Source organism: Stenella coeruleoalba (assembly GCF_951394435.1).
Source record: "Stenella coeruleoalba genome assembly, chromosome: 19".
NCBI classification, from domain to species: domain Eukaryota; kingdom Metazoa; phylum Chordata; class Mammalia; order Artiodactyla; family Delphinidae; genus Stenella; species Stenella coeruleoalba.
Window position 1 is genome coordinate 12094046 of NC_137165.1, and position 13810 is coordinate 12107855.

The window sequence follows — 13810 nt, forward strand, 5'->3', positions numbered from 1 at the left end:
CTCTTCCCCCACACGCGCTAGGGAACATTACCGTCAACCCGTGAAGTTCCCTTATGCTCCTTCCCATCTTTTTGCATCATAGATTAGTTTTGCCTCTCCTGGATTTTCATGTGAGTGGGATCATACAGCATGTGCTTTTTTGTGTCTGGCTTCTTTCCTTTGAGGTTTACCCATGTTGTTGCAGGTATCAGTTACACGATAGCTTTTTTACTGTTCAGTGGCATTCCATGGTGTGAATATACCGAGTCTCTTTTAAAGATTTATTTATTTATTTATGTATTTGCTTGTTTGTTTGGTTGCGCCAGGTCTTAGTTGTGGCAGGCGGGCTCCCTAGTTGCGGCTCACGGGCTCCTCCTTAGTTGCGGCTCCAGGGTTCCTTAGTTGTGGCATGCGAACTCTTAGTTGCGGCATGCATGTGGGATCCAGTTCCCTGACCAGGGATCGAACCCAGGCCCCCTGCATTGGGAGTGCAGAGTCTTATCCACTGCACCACCAGGGAATTCCCATCCACAGTCTCTTTATCCATTCACCTCTGGATGGACATTTGGTTTGGACCCAGTTTTTGTTCTGTCTCATTCTTGATTGTTGGCCTCTTCATCAACACTGAACTGATTCTCAATCTCAGCCTCAACCCTGACTTGGCCTCAGTTTATAATCTTGACTTCCAGCCTAACCCAGTCCTTTACCTTGACCTTAATCCTGACCTGTGGCTCAGCCTAGACCTGGATAATGAGCTGAGCACCAACCTCGACTTGACTACAGCTGTAACCTTGTTCTTGACCTTATTTTGATCTTCACACTGTGTCCCTGACCTTAACCTTGACCATCTTAAACTGATTTTTTTTTTTTTTTTTTTTTTTTTTTTGTGGTACGCGGGCCTCTCACTGCTGTGGCCCCTCCCGCCGCGGAGCACAGGCTCCGGACGCGCAGGCTCAGTGGCCATGGCTCACGGGCCCGGCCGCTCCGCGGCACGTGGGATCCTCCCGGACCGGGGCACGAACCCGCGTCCCCCGCGTCGGCAGGCGGACCCCCAACCACTGCGCCACCAGGGAAGCCCTTAAACTGATTCTTTAGTCTGAGCTCAACCCTGATATGGGTTCCAGTCTTGACCTGGACCCTGATCTGATCCCTGACATTGATCCCCCCCGCAGTCCAATACTTCATGTTGACCTCAACTTTTATCTGGCCTTCAGTCTTGACCTCAACTCCAACTTCTACCATGACATCGTTCCTGATATGGACCATAGCCTTGACTTGACCTCTACCTTAATCTAATTTTTTTATATTGAAAGGAGTCCATTCTTGACCCTGCTCTTCACTTTGGCTCCAGCCTTCCCCTTGACTACAACACCTAACCGACCTTGACCTGGGTCATGACCTTCACCTCATTCCTGACTTGAGCTTACCTTTGTCCTTAATCTCAATTTCATCTTCTACCCCACATCCCACCTGAATTTCACCCCTGCTCTCGGCGTTGACTCACCCTCATCCCTGTCCCCACCTCACCATCCTCTCTGATCTTTGACTTGATCTCCTCAATTTTGTCCTTATCTGCACTCCTTGCCTTCCCCTTAGCCTCATCCCCAGATCAGTTTCTAGGCTCATGACCTCACCATTTGTTCTGTCCAGTTGTCTGCTTCTTCGGGGACATCCCCTAAACTTGGTGATAGGCTGAGTTGAGGGGAGTCAGGGAGGTAGAAGGGAAATTTCTCAGGCATGAACCTACCTAACCTGGCCCTCAGACTGGAGACGGGGTGAATGATGCCCCAGCCCTGAAGAAAGCGGAGATCGGCATTGCCATGGGCTCCGGCACAGCCGTGGCCAAGTCAGCGGCAGAGATGGTACTGTCAGATGACAACTTTGCCTCCATCGTGGCTGCAGTGGAGGAGGGCCGGGCCATCTACAGCAACATGAAGCAATTCATCCGCTATCTCATCTCCTCCAATGTTGGCGAGGTCGTCTGGTGAGGCCCTGTGTTCCCTCCTTCCAGCCCCCTGGACCAGCTCTGCATCCCTAAGACTGGGGAAATGCCTGTTCCTGGGATGGGGCTGCAGGGATGGAGGGACCCGTGCCCTGCCCTGGAAGGCTGGGGCCTTCCAGAGTCCCACCTCAGGGTGGGGAGGGATGGGGACACCTCATCATTCTCCAGAGGCCCTGATGCACCTCAGCCCCTAAGCTGGTGCCTGAAAAGTCCCCTGTCATCCCTCCAGCCGTGACCTTCTTCCCACTTTCAGAGTCCTGCAAGATGGGAGAACTTGCTTCGCCTTTGGGCAGTAATGTGTTCGTGCATGTGTGTGTGTGTGTGTGTGCACATAGGGTGTATGCCTGAGTGAGGGGTGTGTGTACATGTGTGCATGTGCGTCCTTGTTCATCTTTTCGCATGAGGATTTGTGCTAGTGTGTAATTGTGTACACACTTAGGTTCACATGTGAGTGATGCCTGTGGAGAACGGTGCACACGTTTGCCTGGCTGTGTAAGAATTCTGCATCTCTGCACGTCGGGGCAAGCATGTAGGTGTTTGCTTGTGTTTGTGGGATTGTGTAACCTGTGCTAGGTTGTAGTACACATCTGTGAACAAATGTGTATATGTTTCAGGCATGCACTGTCCACATGTGTGTGCGTGTGTGTGTGTGTGTGTGTGTGCCCCCTAAAGAGAACTTGTGTCCTCAGGAGGAGAGGCCTAAAAGGCAGGTCTGTCCAGGCACCAGAGCCGGGACTGGGGGGGCAGGGGTGGCCCAGTGTGAGGCGGGGCTGCTGTGGAGACAGTGCAGGAGCTCCTGGGCCTGGGGTAAGAGTAGGAGCTGTACCCTCCATTTGCTGGGGCTAGAGCCCATGACTCTGGTTCCAGCATCTTCATCACAGCAATTCTGGGCCTGCCCGAAGCCCTGATCCCTGTGCAGCTGCTCTGGGTGAACCTGGTGACGGATGGCCTACCTGCCACGGCCCTGGGCTTCAACCCACCAGACCTGGATATTATGGAGAAGCGGCCCCGGAACCCTCGGGAGGCCCTCATCAGTGGCTGGCTCTTCTTCCGATATCTGGCTATTGGAGGTGAGTGGGGCCCCAGTCTTCAGTGCGGTTCCTGGAGCTTCCTAAGACCCTTGTATCAGTTACACTTGCAAACTACAGACCAGTATGACTCAGCCTGGCTTATGCCAAGAGAAACTGTGTGGGCTCATGTAACTGAAGAGATTAGATCATGCCTCAGGCATGGCTGGACCCAGCCCTCAGACAGTACCATTGGCATATTTTGGCTCTGCCTCAGCTCCATTCTCATGCAGGTGCTCCTTGGGGTGGCAGGATGGCTGCCATAGCTCCAGCCCTTGTACTTGCCCCATTACAACCTCAAATAAAGCAGGAGAAAGAGCGTTTTGTCCTCTTACTCCTGCAGTAGTGTGCAAACCACATGGCTCAGAAAGGGAGAGAGTGGTTCCAGCGAATTATTAGGAAGGGGAAACGGATACCAGAAAACCAGAGGTGTCCACTATAACCAGTTTTCTCCTGCCCTCCCCACAGTGTACGTTGGCCTGGCCACAGTGGCTGCTGCCACCTGGTGGTTCCTGTATGATGCCGAGGGACCTCAGGTCACCTTCTACCAGCTGGTGAGCAAGGGATGGCCAGGGAGCCTGTTGGGGGCATCTGGGAGGTAGAACTCACAGCCCAAGTTGTTGTTGGAGTTCCAGGGGAAAGGAGTCCAGAACCCCACGGGTGCCAGTGGCTGTCCCGCCCGCCCCCCCCACACTCCTCACATATAGACATCCACCACCTAAAGAGACAAGCTCAGAAGCCACAGGAAGCCTAGGGACGGCAGCACAGCCCCCGAGCCAGAGAGGAGGCTACTTCCTCCCCCAATCATTTAGTTACAGGGGGACCAAGGGGCTTAACTGCCCAGAAGTGTCTTACCTTTACTGGGAAACTGCCCAAACAATTGAGGGCTCAGAGGTAGGAGCCCCTAAATGGTAGAACTTCAGGCAGAGGGTCAAACTGGAGCAATTGACAGTGGACGGAAGGAATCTGCCGGGCTCCCCACTTTCATAACCAACTTGTTTCTCGGGGAAGGGACCCTCTGACCTTTGGAAGTCACCTGGCTGGCAGGTGCACACCACGGGCCGGGCTTATCTCAGCAAAGCTCTGGAAGCAGGCAGGGAGCCCCACCTCAGCTGCTGTCTGTCAGTCTGTCCTTCTGTCTGAGCAGCCAGTGCATCTCCTTTGCTTGAAAGAACCTTCGCGGCAATTCCGGCAAAGCCAGTTGTGGGTTTCTCATTTAAAGGGGAGAGAGGCGGGGATATGGAATTTCCTTCCTCTGACTGTGCCTGACTTTGCTACTTTCCTGTAGGTAGAAGAGCTCAAGAGAGGGACCCTGACTTCCTGGCCACTCTTGGGAGTGTCAGGGGAGTACAGTCTTCCCCACCCTGAGGGCAGCGTGAGGGCTCTTTCAGGGGTTCACATCTAGGTAGAGGCAGCCTGGGGATGCTTTCCTCCATCCACCAGCCCTCAAGCACATGAGGCTCTCCCTCCTGGCAGCAGTGAAGAGCATGGGCCCAGACCCTTGTCCCAAAGGCTGGTGGCCCCGCAGCCCTTGGCAGATGGCTCAGACCAGCCTCAGGCACCTGCTCCTGTAGCTCCTGTGGGGGCAGCAGCTGGAGAGTGGGGATGTGCCAGCCATCCCGCTGCTGCCTCCTTCCTGCCCTGCCTCTGTTACCATCCTTTGTGCTGTGGATACCCTGGGGTCATGACCCCTGGGGTCATGCTAGACACACATCCCATGCCCACTACCAGTCAGTCCCCAGTCCCCTTGGTGCCACCTTCCCAACTGTCCTCAGGTCATTCCATTTCTCATTTATCCACGTGGTTAAGAAACAGCTATTAGGCACTGACTCTGCGCCAGGCACAAATTGTTAGGGCGATGACAGTGACTGAGCCGGCAAAGGCTCTGCAAAGAGCGTACAGTCCGGTGGGGGAGAGAGCCACGGAAATGGGCAGTCACATTTCACAGTGAGAAGTGCTTCAGCAGAGAAAAGGCAGGTGGCTGTGGAACTCAGAGATGGTCAAGAGGTAGACCTAAGAGAACTTTCAGCTCTAGGTGCTGCAATTTCAGGAGAAGTGCCCAGAGCCCCCTTTGATTCCTGGAGGAACACTGAGTAAAAGCAGCAGAGTGGATCCTGGATCCTGGCTGCCCAGGTTCCCACCCTGGTTCCATCACACACTAGCTGTGTGATTTTGGACAGGCTACTTAACCTCTCTGTTGGTTTCTTCATCCATATAAAATGGATAATAGACCCTGCCTCATAGGGCTAAGATGATTCAATACTTACAAAGTGCTTAGACCAACACCTGGCACATAGTAAGAGCTATGTAAGTGTTAAGTTGATGAAACCCAGAGGGGGCCTTGCAGGTGAAGGTGAATAGGAAATAGCCAGGGAGGCAAAGGGAAGGAGTAGGCAGAACAGTGGCTTCCCCCAAAGAAGCAGCCTCCCCACCCCTCGGGGGCTGCTCACCATGCATCTGTGAGGCAGAAGTTCCAGCCCTGAGCACCTTCTAATAAACAATGTAGGAGGCCACACTGTGACCCACGACCTGGGGACAATGCGTGTGTGGCAGGTGCTCACGGCTGAAACCCAGGAGGTCTGAACTGGGCAGGGCGTTTGTCTATGGAAACACCTCCGTGTTTCAATCCTGTTTGTATTTTCTTCCCGTGCACGGGCATAGGGATGCAAGCACACACATGCCCGAGCGGGAGGTGTGTGCACTGCGTTTGTGGGTACATGCATGTGCAAGGTCCTTACCATTAAGGTCTGGAGCTGGGGCCTGGCGGTGGTGACACAACTCGCAAGAGCATTTGGTCCTCTTGATCAGTGGGTGGGTTCAAAGTTTAGGACATTTTCTCTGGCCTGTGATCAGTGCCAAATAAAAACATGCACTTGTCCCAAATACCGGAGCTTGGTTTTTGGAGAAATCCCCACTGTTCGTTTAAATAAGACTCTCCATCTCTTTGTTAAAATAAGAAATCTAGCCAAGCCATAGTCTTTTACAATTTTGCATTCTGCACGAGAGAGGGAAGTGCCAGCAGCCCCTTCTGGCTGACAGAGTCGCCTTACCCGCATTTTTGCCCGGGGGGAAATGAGGGATGGATTTCCTGGACAGGAGGTCAGACGGCTGGTCACTTTACAGATTTCTCTTTGAGAGTTATTTTCACAGCATGTGTCCCCCCCCCCCCATTTCTGAACTTTTAGCTTAAAGGATCACTGTGTTCAGATGAGATTCCAGAGGCCAGATTTGTATTGTTGGAGAACAGAGCTGTTGAACGGTTATGAACGTTCATGCTTGTCCCCGTGGTGCGGAAGAGAACAAGACGGAAGTTCTCACGAGTGTCCTCAGTTCAGCATGTTATTACAGCAGATTCTGTGAACCAGGTTTATGGGCAGGAAGAAAACTCCCCTGGGGCTGCAGGGGCAAGGGCCACTTCCCTTATTGAGCCCCGAGAGCTCCCTGTTAATTATGAAGAAGCCGTGCAGCAAGCCTGCACCTGGCCATGAGTTAGGCCACGTCATAAGCAAAGGGCAGGTCTGGTAGAGCTCGATTTCAGCAGCAGAAGTGGAGGGAGGTGTGAATGGAATCTTATTTAATAATCATGACTAGGGCCCCAGTAACCTTCCTCTTCTACCCACCAAGGGTGAATTCTGTTCAAGTATAATTTTACTGATCAGTTTTCATATGCGTTTACTCATGTTACTCTGTGGCCTCAGTTAATCACCGTCCGCACTCCTGTACCTCGGATACTCAGGCCCCCACCCCCTGATTCCAGGGCCCCCTGCCGTCCATCCCCAGCCTAATGCCAGCTGCTCCCCCTCCGTCCCACCACCCCCCTGCCCCAGAACGGTCTGCCCTTCTCCCTGGCCCAGTGCAGCCCCTCTGTCCCCATCCTGGGAGAGCGAGCACCCTCCCTGGACCCTCCCCGCGGCAGTGCTGGCTGTATTGAGTCCTCAGATGTGAGCTGAGGGTGAGGGCGGAGTGAGGCTTCCCTCTTCCCATGCCCTGGCCCCGCCCCTGACCGCTGTTCTCCCTGCCACCACCCCACCCCATCCCACCTGGGGGCCCTCAGAGGAACTTCCTGAAGTGCTCAGAGGACAACCCGCTCTTTGCCGGCACTGAATGCGAGGTCTTTGAGTCACGCTTCCCCACGACCATGGCCTTGTCTGTGCTGGTGACCATTGAGATGTGCAACGCCCTTAACAGGTGGGCTGGGCAGAGGGACCTGGAGAGGGTGTTGAGGGATGGGGGCTGAGGGTCAGTGGGGCCCAGAATTGGGGTCAGAGGTGTCCAGGAGTGCGGTCTGAGGTTTCGGGGGTCCAGGATTGGGGTCGGGGGGTCAGGGGGTCCAGAAGACGGTTCTGAGGACCCATGGGGGCCCAAATTGGTGGACCTGCTGATGGAGGTGTGAGGAAACAGAGGGGCCAGGATTGGGTCTGAGGGGCAGAGAAAGGGTGTCCAAGCCCCAGCATAGGCCCCTGGGGGCTGAGAGGGCAGCAGTGGCATCCACCTTCCGGCGGCACTGGCCTCCCAGAAGCTCTCCCGTCCTTAAAGGGCAGTGCCGAGGCCCAGACCACCTGCTGCATCTCACATGGGGGGGCGGGTGGGTGACCACGGCAGGGCCTGCCTGCATCCTGGCCTGAGGTGAGCGCCCTGTGCCCTTGGCAGCGTCTCGGAGAACCAGTCACTGTTGCGGATGCCGCCCTGGCTGAACCCCTGGCTGCTGGTGGCTGTGGCCATGTCCATGGCCCTGCACTTCCTCATCCTGCTTGTGCCGCCCCTGCCTGTGAGTCTCCATCCAGCCCTGCTCACCTTCTCGGGCTCCTGGGGTCACAGGGTCCTAATTCTCCTCTGATGCTAGGCCTTTCTGGGCCTGTTCGTGATGGAAACTGCCTGGGGGGTGTGATGGGGGAGGTCTGATGGTGCTCTGTGACTGCAGCCTGTGTTGGGACCCTGGCCAGCCACTGTCCTCCAGATGTGTCCTCCACTTTGGGACCCTCCCCCCAGACTTGGGGAACAGAAGAGGTGGGCAACCTTCCCAGGCTGGGGCAGGAGGAAACCTGATGCCCTTTCCCAGTGCAGAAACCCTCCCACTTCCCAACAGAACAGAAGGATTTGGTCGTCTGGGTGAGGGCAGGGGAGAGCACCTCAGGCAGAGGAAACGGGGGGGACACATCTGGAGGGGGGACCTTGAGAGGCATCTCAGACGTGCTCGTGAAGAGTCCACTGTAGTCCGGGTGTATGAAGCAGTGGATCTGGGGGGCTCTGGGCACTCCTTCCTTTAACCAGAACTACCCTGCCGCAGCTCATCTTCCAGGTGACCCCACTGAGTGGGCACCAGTGGGTGGTGGTGCTCCAGATATCTCTGCCTGTCATCCTGCTCGATGAGGCCTTCAAGTACCTGTCCCGGAAGCACGTGGATGGTGAGTGAGAGGCCCCAGACCCTCCCCACCCTGCTCGCCTCCAGCCCGCCTCCCTGCCCACCCCTGCTTCCAGGCTGCAGTGAGTGTCCGCAGGGTCTTGCGCTGCAGGGGTTGGGGCCCTGGGCTCACTGGGCCGCCAGCGGGAGCACTGCTCAGAGCCACGCGGCTTCGCTGTCTTCACTTGCCACCAGCCCTGCACAGCCAGGCCTGCTGTGCCCTCCTCTGGGCCTTGCTTGGCCTCTGGCTTCCCTGAACCGGGCCTGATTTTATGCAGGCATTCTCAGCAGTCTCCCAGGCGGTTCTCTGTTTCTGAGTTCACAGCTCTGGGTCTGCCTGAACCCGGGAATGGAGGACAGAATGGCAGGGTTGGCGTGGGGGGCGGTGAGTGGAGGAGCAGGCTGGGGCACGGTGTCCACCTGCCTGCCTCTGCCAGGGGCTCAGAGCGTGGGTGATTCTGACCCTGCCCGAGCTGCCCAGAGAGGGAGGAGGCAGGGGTGAGAAAGTCCCTGTTTCTGGGAGTTTGAGCCAAGGCTGTAGGTCTGTGGCCAGGCTGCTGTTGAGGGCCCCGGGTTAGGCCCAGAGATGGCTGAGGCCTGCTCTGGAGGAGCTGGGTCCTTGAGGGCCACCTCTGGCAGGAATGTATCCCGGGCCCAGGGGAGGGTGCCGGGGCGGGGTGGAGGGGGCATAAACAGATCACGTGCCTGTCATTCCGCAGGGGCCAGGGCAGCCGATCAGCCCCCATCTCCCATGCTGGCCAGCCCTCCCAGGCACTGCAAATATTTTATGTTATTAAAAAGGCTAAAACAAGTTGGCCTCCTCTCTCTGGAGAAGCTGGCCCACCGCAGGTCTGTCCAGAGGGTGACCACACACGTGGCAGGGGGAAGGGGGCTCAGCCGAGGGTAGAGGCGGGTGCTTGGTCAAAGCAAGGTCTGTTGGAGCCCACAGGTCGGGGGCTGGGGAAGGGGGAGCCAAGCCAGACAAGGCATTCTGCCCCGGCATGGTTCTCTCGGGCCCACCCTCAGGGCGCTTCTGGGGAGGTGAAGACAGGGAAATGGCTCTGTCACCTGAAACTCCGTCTGCAGCAGCCCCAGCTCTGGCTGGAGCACAGGGCTGGGCCACCAGGAAGGCTGCCGGCCAACCTTGACCACACTAACTCACCTGCAAAGTCCCCCACATCCTCCGGGGGACGTGGGCACCTTCGTCTTTAAGAGCTTTCCCTAGCCAAGAGGTTCCGCGTCTTCTCGAGAAAGCTGAAAAGTGAGAACGTTGCTCAGCCAATGGGAGAAGCCTATGTCTTGGGCACTGTTCCAGTGCTGGCTACTGGATGATGGAGGATTTGGCTTGGGTGGGGGAGGGGAGCGGGCCCCTAGCAGGACCGGGTAGGTTGGAAGGACTGGGGAGGGAGCAGCCCCTACTGGGCCAGGGTTGGGGGTGGTTTCTAGAAGAGGTGGGGTTTGGGCAGAGGTTTGAAAGGGGAGGATTGAACTTGGTGGAGAAGAGGCTGGGCTCGAAAGGCTTGGCCTCTTTAGTGGAGCTGGGGCTTGGAGTGCAGGGTAGAGGGCTGAGGCCAGAGTGTGGCAGGGGCCTCGGACACCAAGGTAAGGACCCTGGACATTATCCTCAGGTCAGAGGGAGCCACAGGAGGGTGGAAGCATGGGAGGGACTGCGGTGACCATGGAGGGTAGATGGGAGCGAGACTCAGGGCAGGGAGGCTGGTGGGCCTTGTTGAGCTGGTTTGGGAGGGAGACACTGAGGCCCAGCCCAGGGTAAGCTGGTCCCGGAAGATGCCTCCACCTCCACCGTTAACCTGAGATGTTGACTGTGGTCCTGGTGAAGCTCGGCTCGTGAGGGTGGTGCTCTGCTCTCAGGAGTGGCCATGGGACCCGCAGGACGGACACAGGCTGGGTATCTGTGGCCACATCTGAGAGGTGGGGTGGAGTGTGCCCGCTGGCAGCCCAGGCAGCTATGCCCTGTGCAGCCGCAGTCCCTCGGGCCTCCTAAAGGCAGACAGGGCAGGGGTGAGACAGGGGACTCTGTTACATTCCCAAGCCAGCCTGGTGGCCTTTTAGGGAAGTTTTGCTGAGGCCTGATGCTCGTGGCTTCCCCATGATTTATGAGAGATGTGTCCTGGGAAGAACTGTGGATGCTGGGTCAGTCCCGGAGGGTCAGGGGCAGGGGCCTCTTACCCCACCTCAACTGTCAGGCAGAGGCCTGTGGGCCAGGCTGAAGGGAGGGGAGGCCTGGAGAGACTGAGTGGGGACCGATCTGGGAGGGTTCAGGATATGGGGCAGGTTTGGAGTTTATTCTGATGGCAGTTGGGGAGCCATTGAAGGGAGTGATGGGCTAGGTCTGTAGTGTGATGCCAGGGACAGGAGGTTGTTGGTGAGAGGCCTTGAGCCCTGGTGGGGGCAGTGGAGGAAGAGAGACGAAGATGGTGAAATAGCAGGCCTGGTATGTGGGATGGGCAAGGGGTAAAGGATGGCCAGGGTTTCTGGACCTCATGATGGTAGGTAGTGGTTCCCCAAGCTGGAAACCAAGAGGGTAATGTGCATCAGATGCTCTGAGGGAGTTGATGGAACATGTGGGGTGAAGGAAGCTCCAGGGACATCCAGGGGGTGTAGCGGGGCTGGGGGCCGACCGAGAGATGCCATGGGAGAGTGGGGCTGTCCCAGGGAAAGAGGAGGACAGAAGGAACCAGTGTGGATGTGTGCTCTCCTACGTACATCTTAACACGCTCTCGGGTTTTCTTCCAGAAGAGAGTGCCGGGAGCAGAGTGGAGTTTCCAGTGTGTACCTCAGAGTGATGGTGCCCAAGCCTTCGCCCCCTGAACCCCCCCTGCCTGCACGCTCACCTGCTTGCTCACTGGGCCCTGCTGAGGTCGGGGCGGCCACCTCCAGGCCCATCCCGGGGTCTCTGTCCCCCTCCCATCTCCCTGGGGGCTCTGTAATTCAGGTCTCTAGGGCCCTCCTGGGCAGTTCATCCGTGAAGCTGTGGCCCAGGAGCTACAGCCCGGGCGGGGCCTGCCCAGAAGCCCACAGCAGAGCCCTCCTCCCCAGATCCACAAGGGCGCTCAGGAGTCTGCTTCCCCTTCCTTGGACGCAGGTGACCTGCATCTCTGCATAGACAGAGCTCTCCTGGGAGCCACTCTGGCCTCTCCCTCAGTGCCTGGGCTGGGGCCTGGTTGGCCCGGGGTGAAGCGGGGACAGCCAGGCCCAGCTGTGCACAGCGAGGGCAGACAGCCCCCTCCACTCTGCTTCCACGGAGTCAGCTCCCGAGGGCTTGCGCCTGTTTGTGTTTATGTGTGCAGGGGGTGGAAGGCTCAGAGAGAGGGACACGGGAGCGGGGGAGGGGGGCAGAGCAAGGACCTCCTTTCCTGGGAGATGGCCAGCCTGCCTGCCGCAGCTCGGCGCACCCCCAGGCTCAGGTTTCTCTGTTCCAAGCCGACAGAGCACGCGCCGTCTTGGTGCTGCCTGCTCTGCCAAGCGGAGGACGATTTGCCTTCTGCGTCCCTGGCGCCCGAGACCCGAGCCGTCCTCGGGTCCCTGACCACTGCGCCTTGACACCTTGACCCAGCGCCTGGCCGCGTCAAGGTCTGCACGGCTGCGTGATCCTGAGTCCCCACACCCATGGGCCGAAAGGACGTCCTGAAGAATGGTTAGCTACCCAAGGGCACGTCCGCTCCCTCCCTTCCGATGATGGGAAAAGAGTGTTTGCGGGACACAAGTGTTCTCTTCACTCAGCTTTTGCCCCTCCAGCGAAAATTAGCTAAGAGCAGAAGAAGCAGTGAGTAAATGGCCGTGCGTCCTCGCCCCTCCTAGAGAGTGTACAAAGCGATTATTTTATGTGTAAATCAAGACCTGCATCCCTGTCCTGGTCCCCAGAACCAAAAGGCCCCCTGGGCCCGCCTTGCAGACAGATGGGCTCCACGTTCAGTAGCCCCTCCGCCCACACTTCCGCCCTCCCCTCTCTCGAAAGTGAGAGAATCAGAGTTGGGTGGGACTTTCCTGGAGCCCCCAGAGATTCTCCGCATCTTTCCTGCTGGGGGAACGGAGGTCTCAGAAGGGGGCAGGGCCCTGTACCCACCTGCTGACGTGCAGTCTGGTAGAGAAATAAAGGTTGAGTGTCTGGGGCAACAAGGGCCATCAGCGTGTTTCCTGGAGAGCGGTTCCCCCTCCGCCCCCTCGGTGTCTCCCTGGGGGCTCCCACCACCTGTGCCCCCTCCGCCAGGAGCAGTGAGTGAAGGTCTGGGGCTCCGATGCCAGCCGGAGGGAGATCTCGTCCTCAGACAGGGGGCGGGGAGCCATGCTCCCGTAGCAGAGGCCTGACTGCCTTCTCCTCACGTGTACAGCACTTGAAAGTTTGTGCATGTGATCGAAGCCCTTTACACACGATTCACAGGGAGATGAGGCTGGGAGGGGCCCGCGACTCCCCGGGGCAGGGCTGGGTCTGAAGCCTGAATATCAAGGGTCACTTGCTCCCCACAGAGGGGCCCCCGGCCCTGGCTGTTCCAGGGGTCCTGCGTCTCCCTGAGGTACCATCCGTCTCTTGTCCTTCCCAGCCCAGCTCAAATGCACCTCCCCGAGGCTTCCTGAGGCTCACACTGTCCCGGGGCCTCGTGAGGCTGCTTGACGTTAACTCCTGACTCGCCCAGGTGACCCTGCCCTCCAAAAGTGGGAGCTCTGGGAAGGGAAGAGCCGTGTTCCCCTGCCTCCCTCATTTCCTCCTCTGAAAGGAGGACTCACTGCCCTCGGAAGGGCACTCAGGCCCTGCCCACAGGGCCAGAGGCAGGAACAACTGTATAATTTGTGGAGCTCAGTGCAAAATGAAAATGGGGAGCCTCTTGTTCAAAACTTAAGAATTTCTTAGCAGTGGCAGCAGAGCAATACACCAAGAGCGGGGCCCTTCTGAGCACAGGGCCCCGTGTAATGCAAGGATGGCACGTCCAGGAAGCAGGCCGTGACCAGAGGAGACAGGCAGGACCCACCCTTCGGAGCTCCCAGGCTTTATTTAGGAGACAGGATTTGACACACAGCACACAGCAGAAGCCGGGGATGGGCAGGCAGAAGGATTCCCTCTTGAACAAAATCCATCTCAGATCACAGAGCATTTTCATGTACCTTGTCTCCAGGTCCTCACCCAGCTCCATGAGATGGGCCCGGCAGGGCGTAGGGCTCCATCTTACAGATAAAGAGCCTGAGGCCCTCTGAAAGTCTGACCTTCAAGCTGGCCCTCACCCTGACGGACAGGCAGCAAGCGGCGCTAAGATGGGCTCGGGTGCTTACATAGGAGGCAGGCGGGCTCCAGCTCCTGGCAGCCTCTGGGGCACGTGGCCAGGCCTGCTTTGCCTCCATCCCCAC

At 57.5% G+C, this 13810-nt stretch overlaps 1 protein-coding gene across 1 annotated transcript in view; it reads left to right on the plus strand.

The window, feature by feature from the left end:
- ATP2A3 (ATPase sarcoplasmic/endoplasmic reticulum Ca2+ transporting 3) overlaps nucleotides 1-12578 on the plus strand; it is a 33331-nt gene extending 20753 nt beyond the window's left edge. The window contains exons 15-21 of the mRNA XM_079905359.1: nucleotides 1743-1963; nucleotides 2849-3051; nucleotides 3517-3602; nucleotides 7103-7236; nucleotides 7699-7816; nucleotides 8336-8453; nucleotides 11207-12578. Coding sequence (XP_079761485.1) covers nucleotides 1743-1963; nucleotides 2849-3051; nucleotides 3517-3602; nucleotides 7103-7236; nucleotides 7699-7816; nucleotides 8336-8453; nucleotides 11207-11256 — 930 coding nt within the window. The 3' untranslated portion in view covers nucleotides 11257-12578. The remainder of the gene's footprint in view (nucleotides 1-1742; nucleotides 1964-2848; nucleotides 3052-3516; nucleotides 3603-7102; nucleotides 7237-7698; nucleotides 7817-8335; nucleotides 8454-11206) is intronic.
- The last annotated feature ends 1232 nt before the right edge of the window (nucleotides 12579-13810 follow it).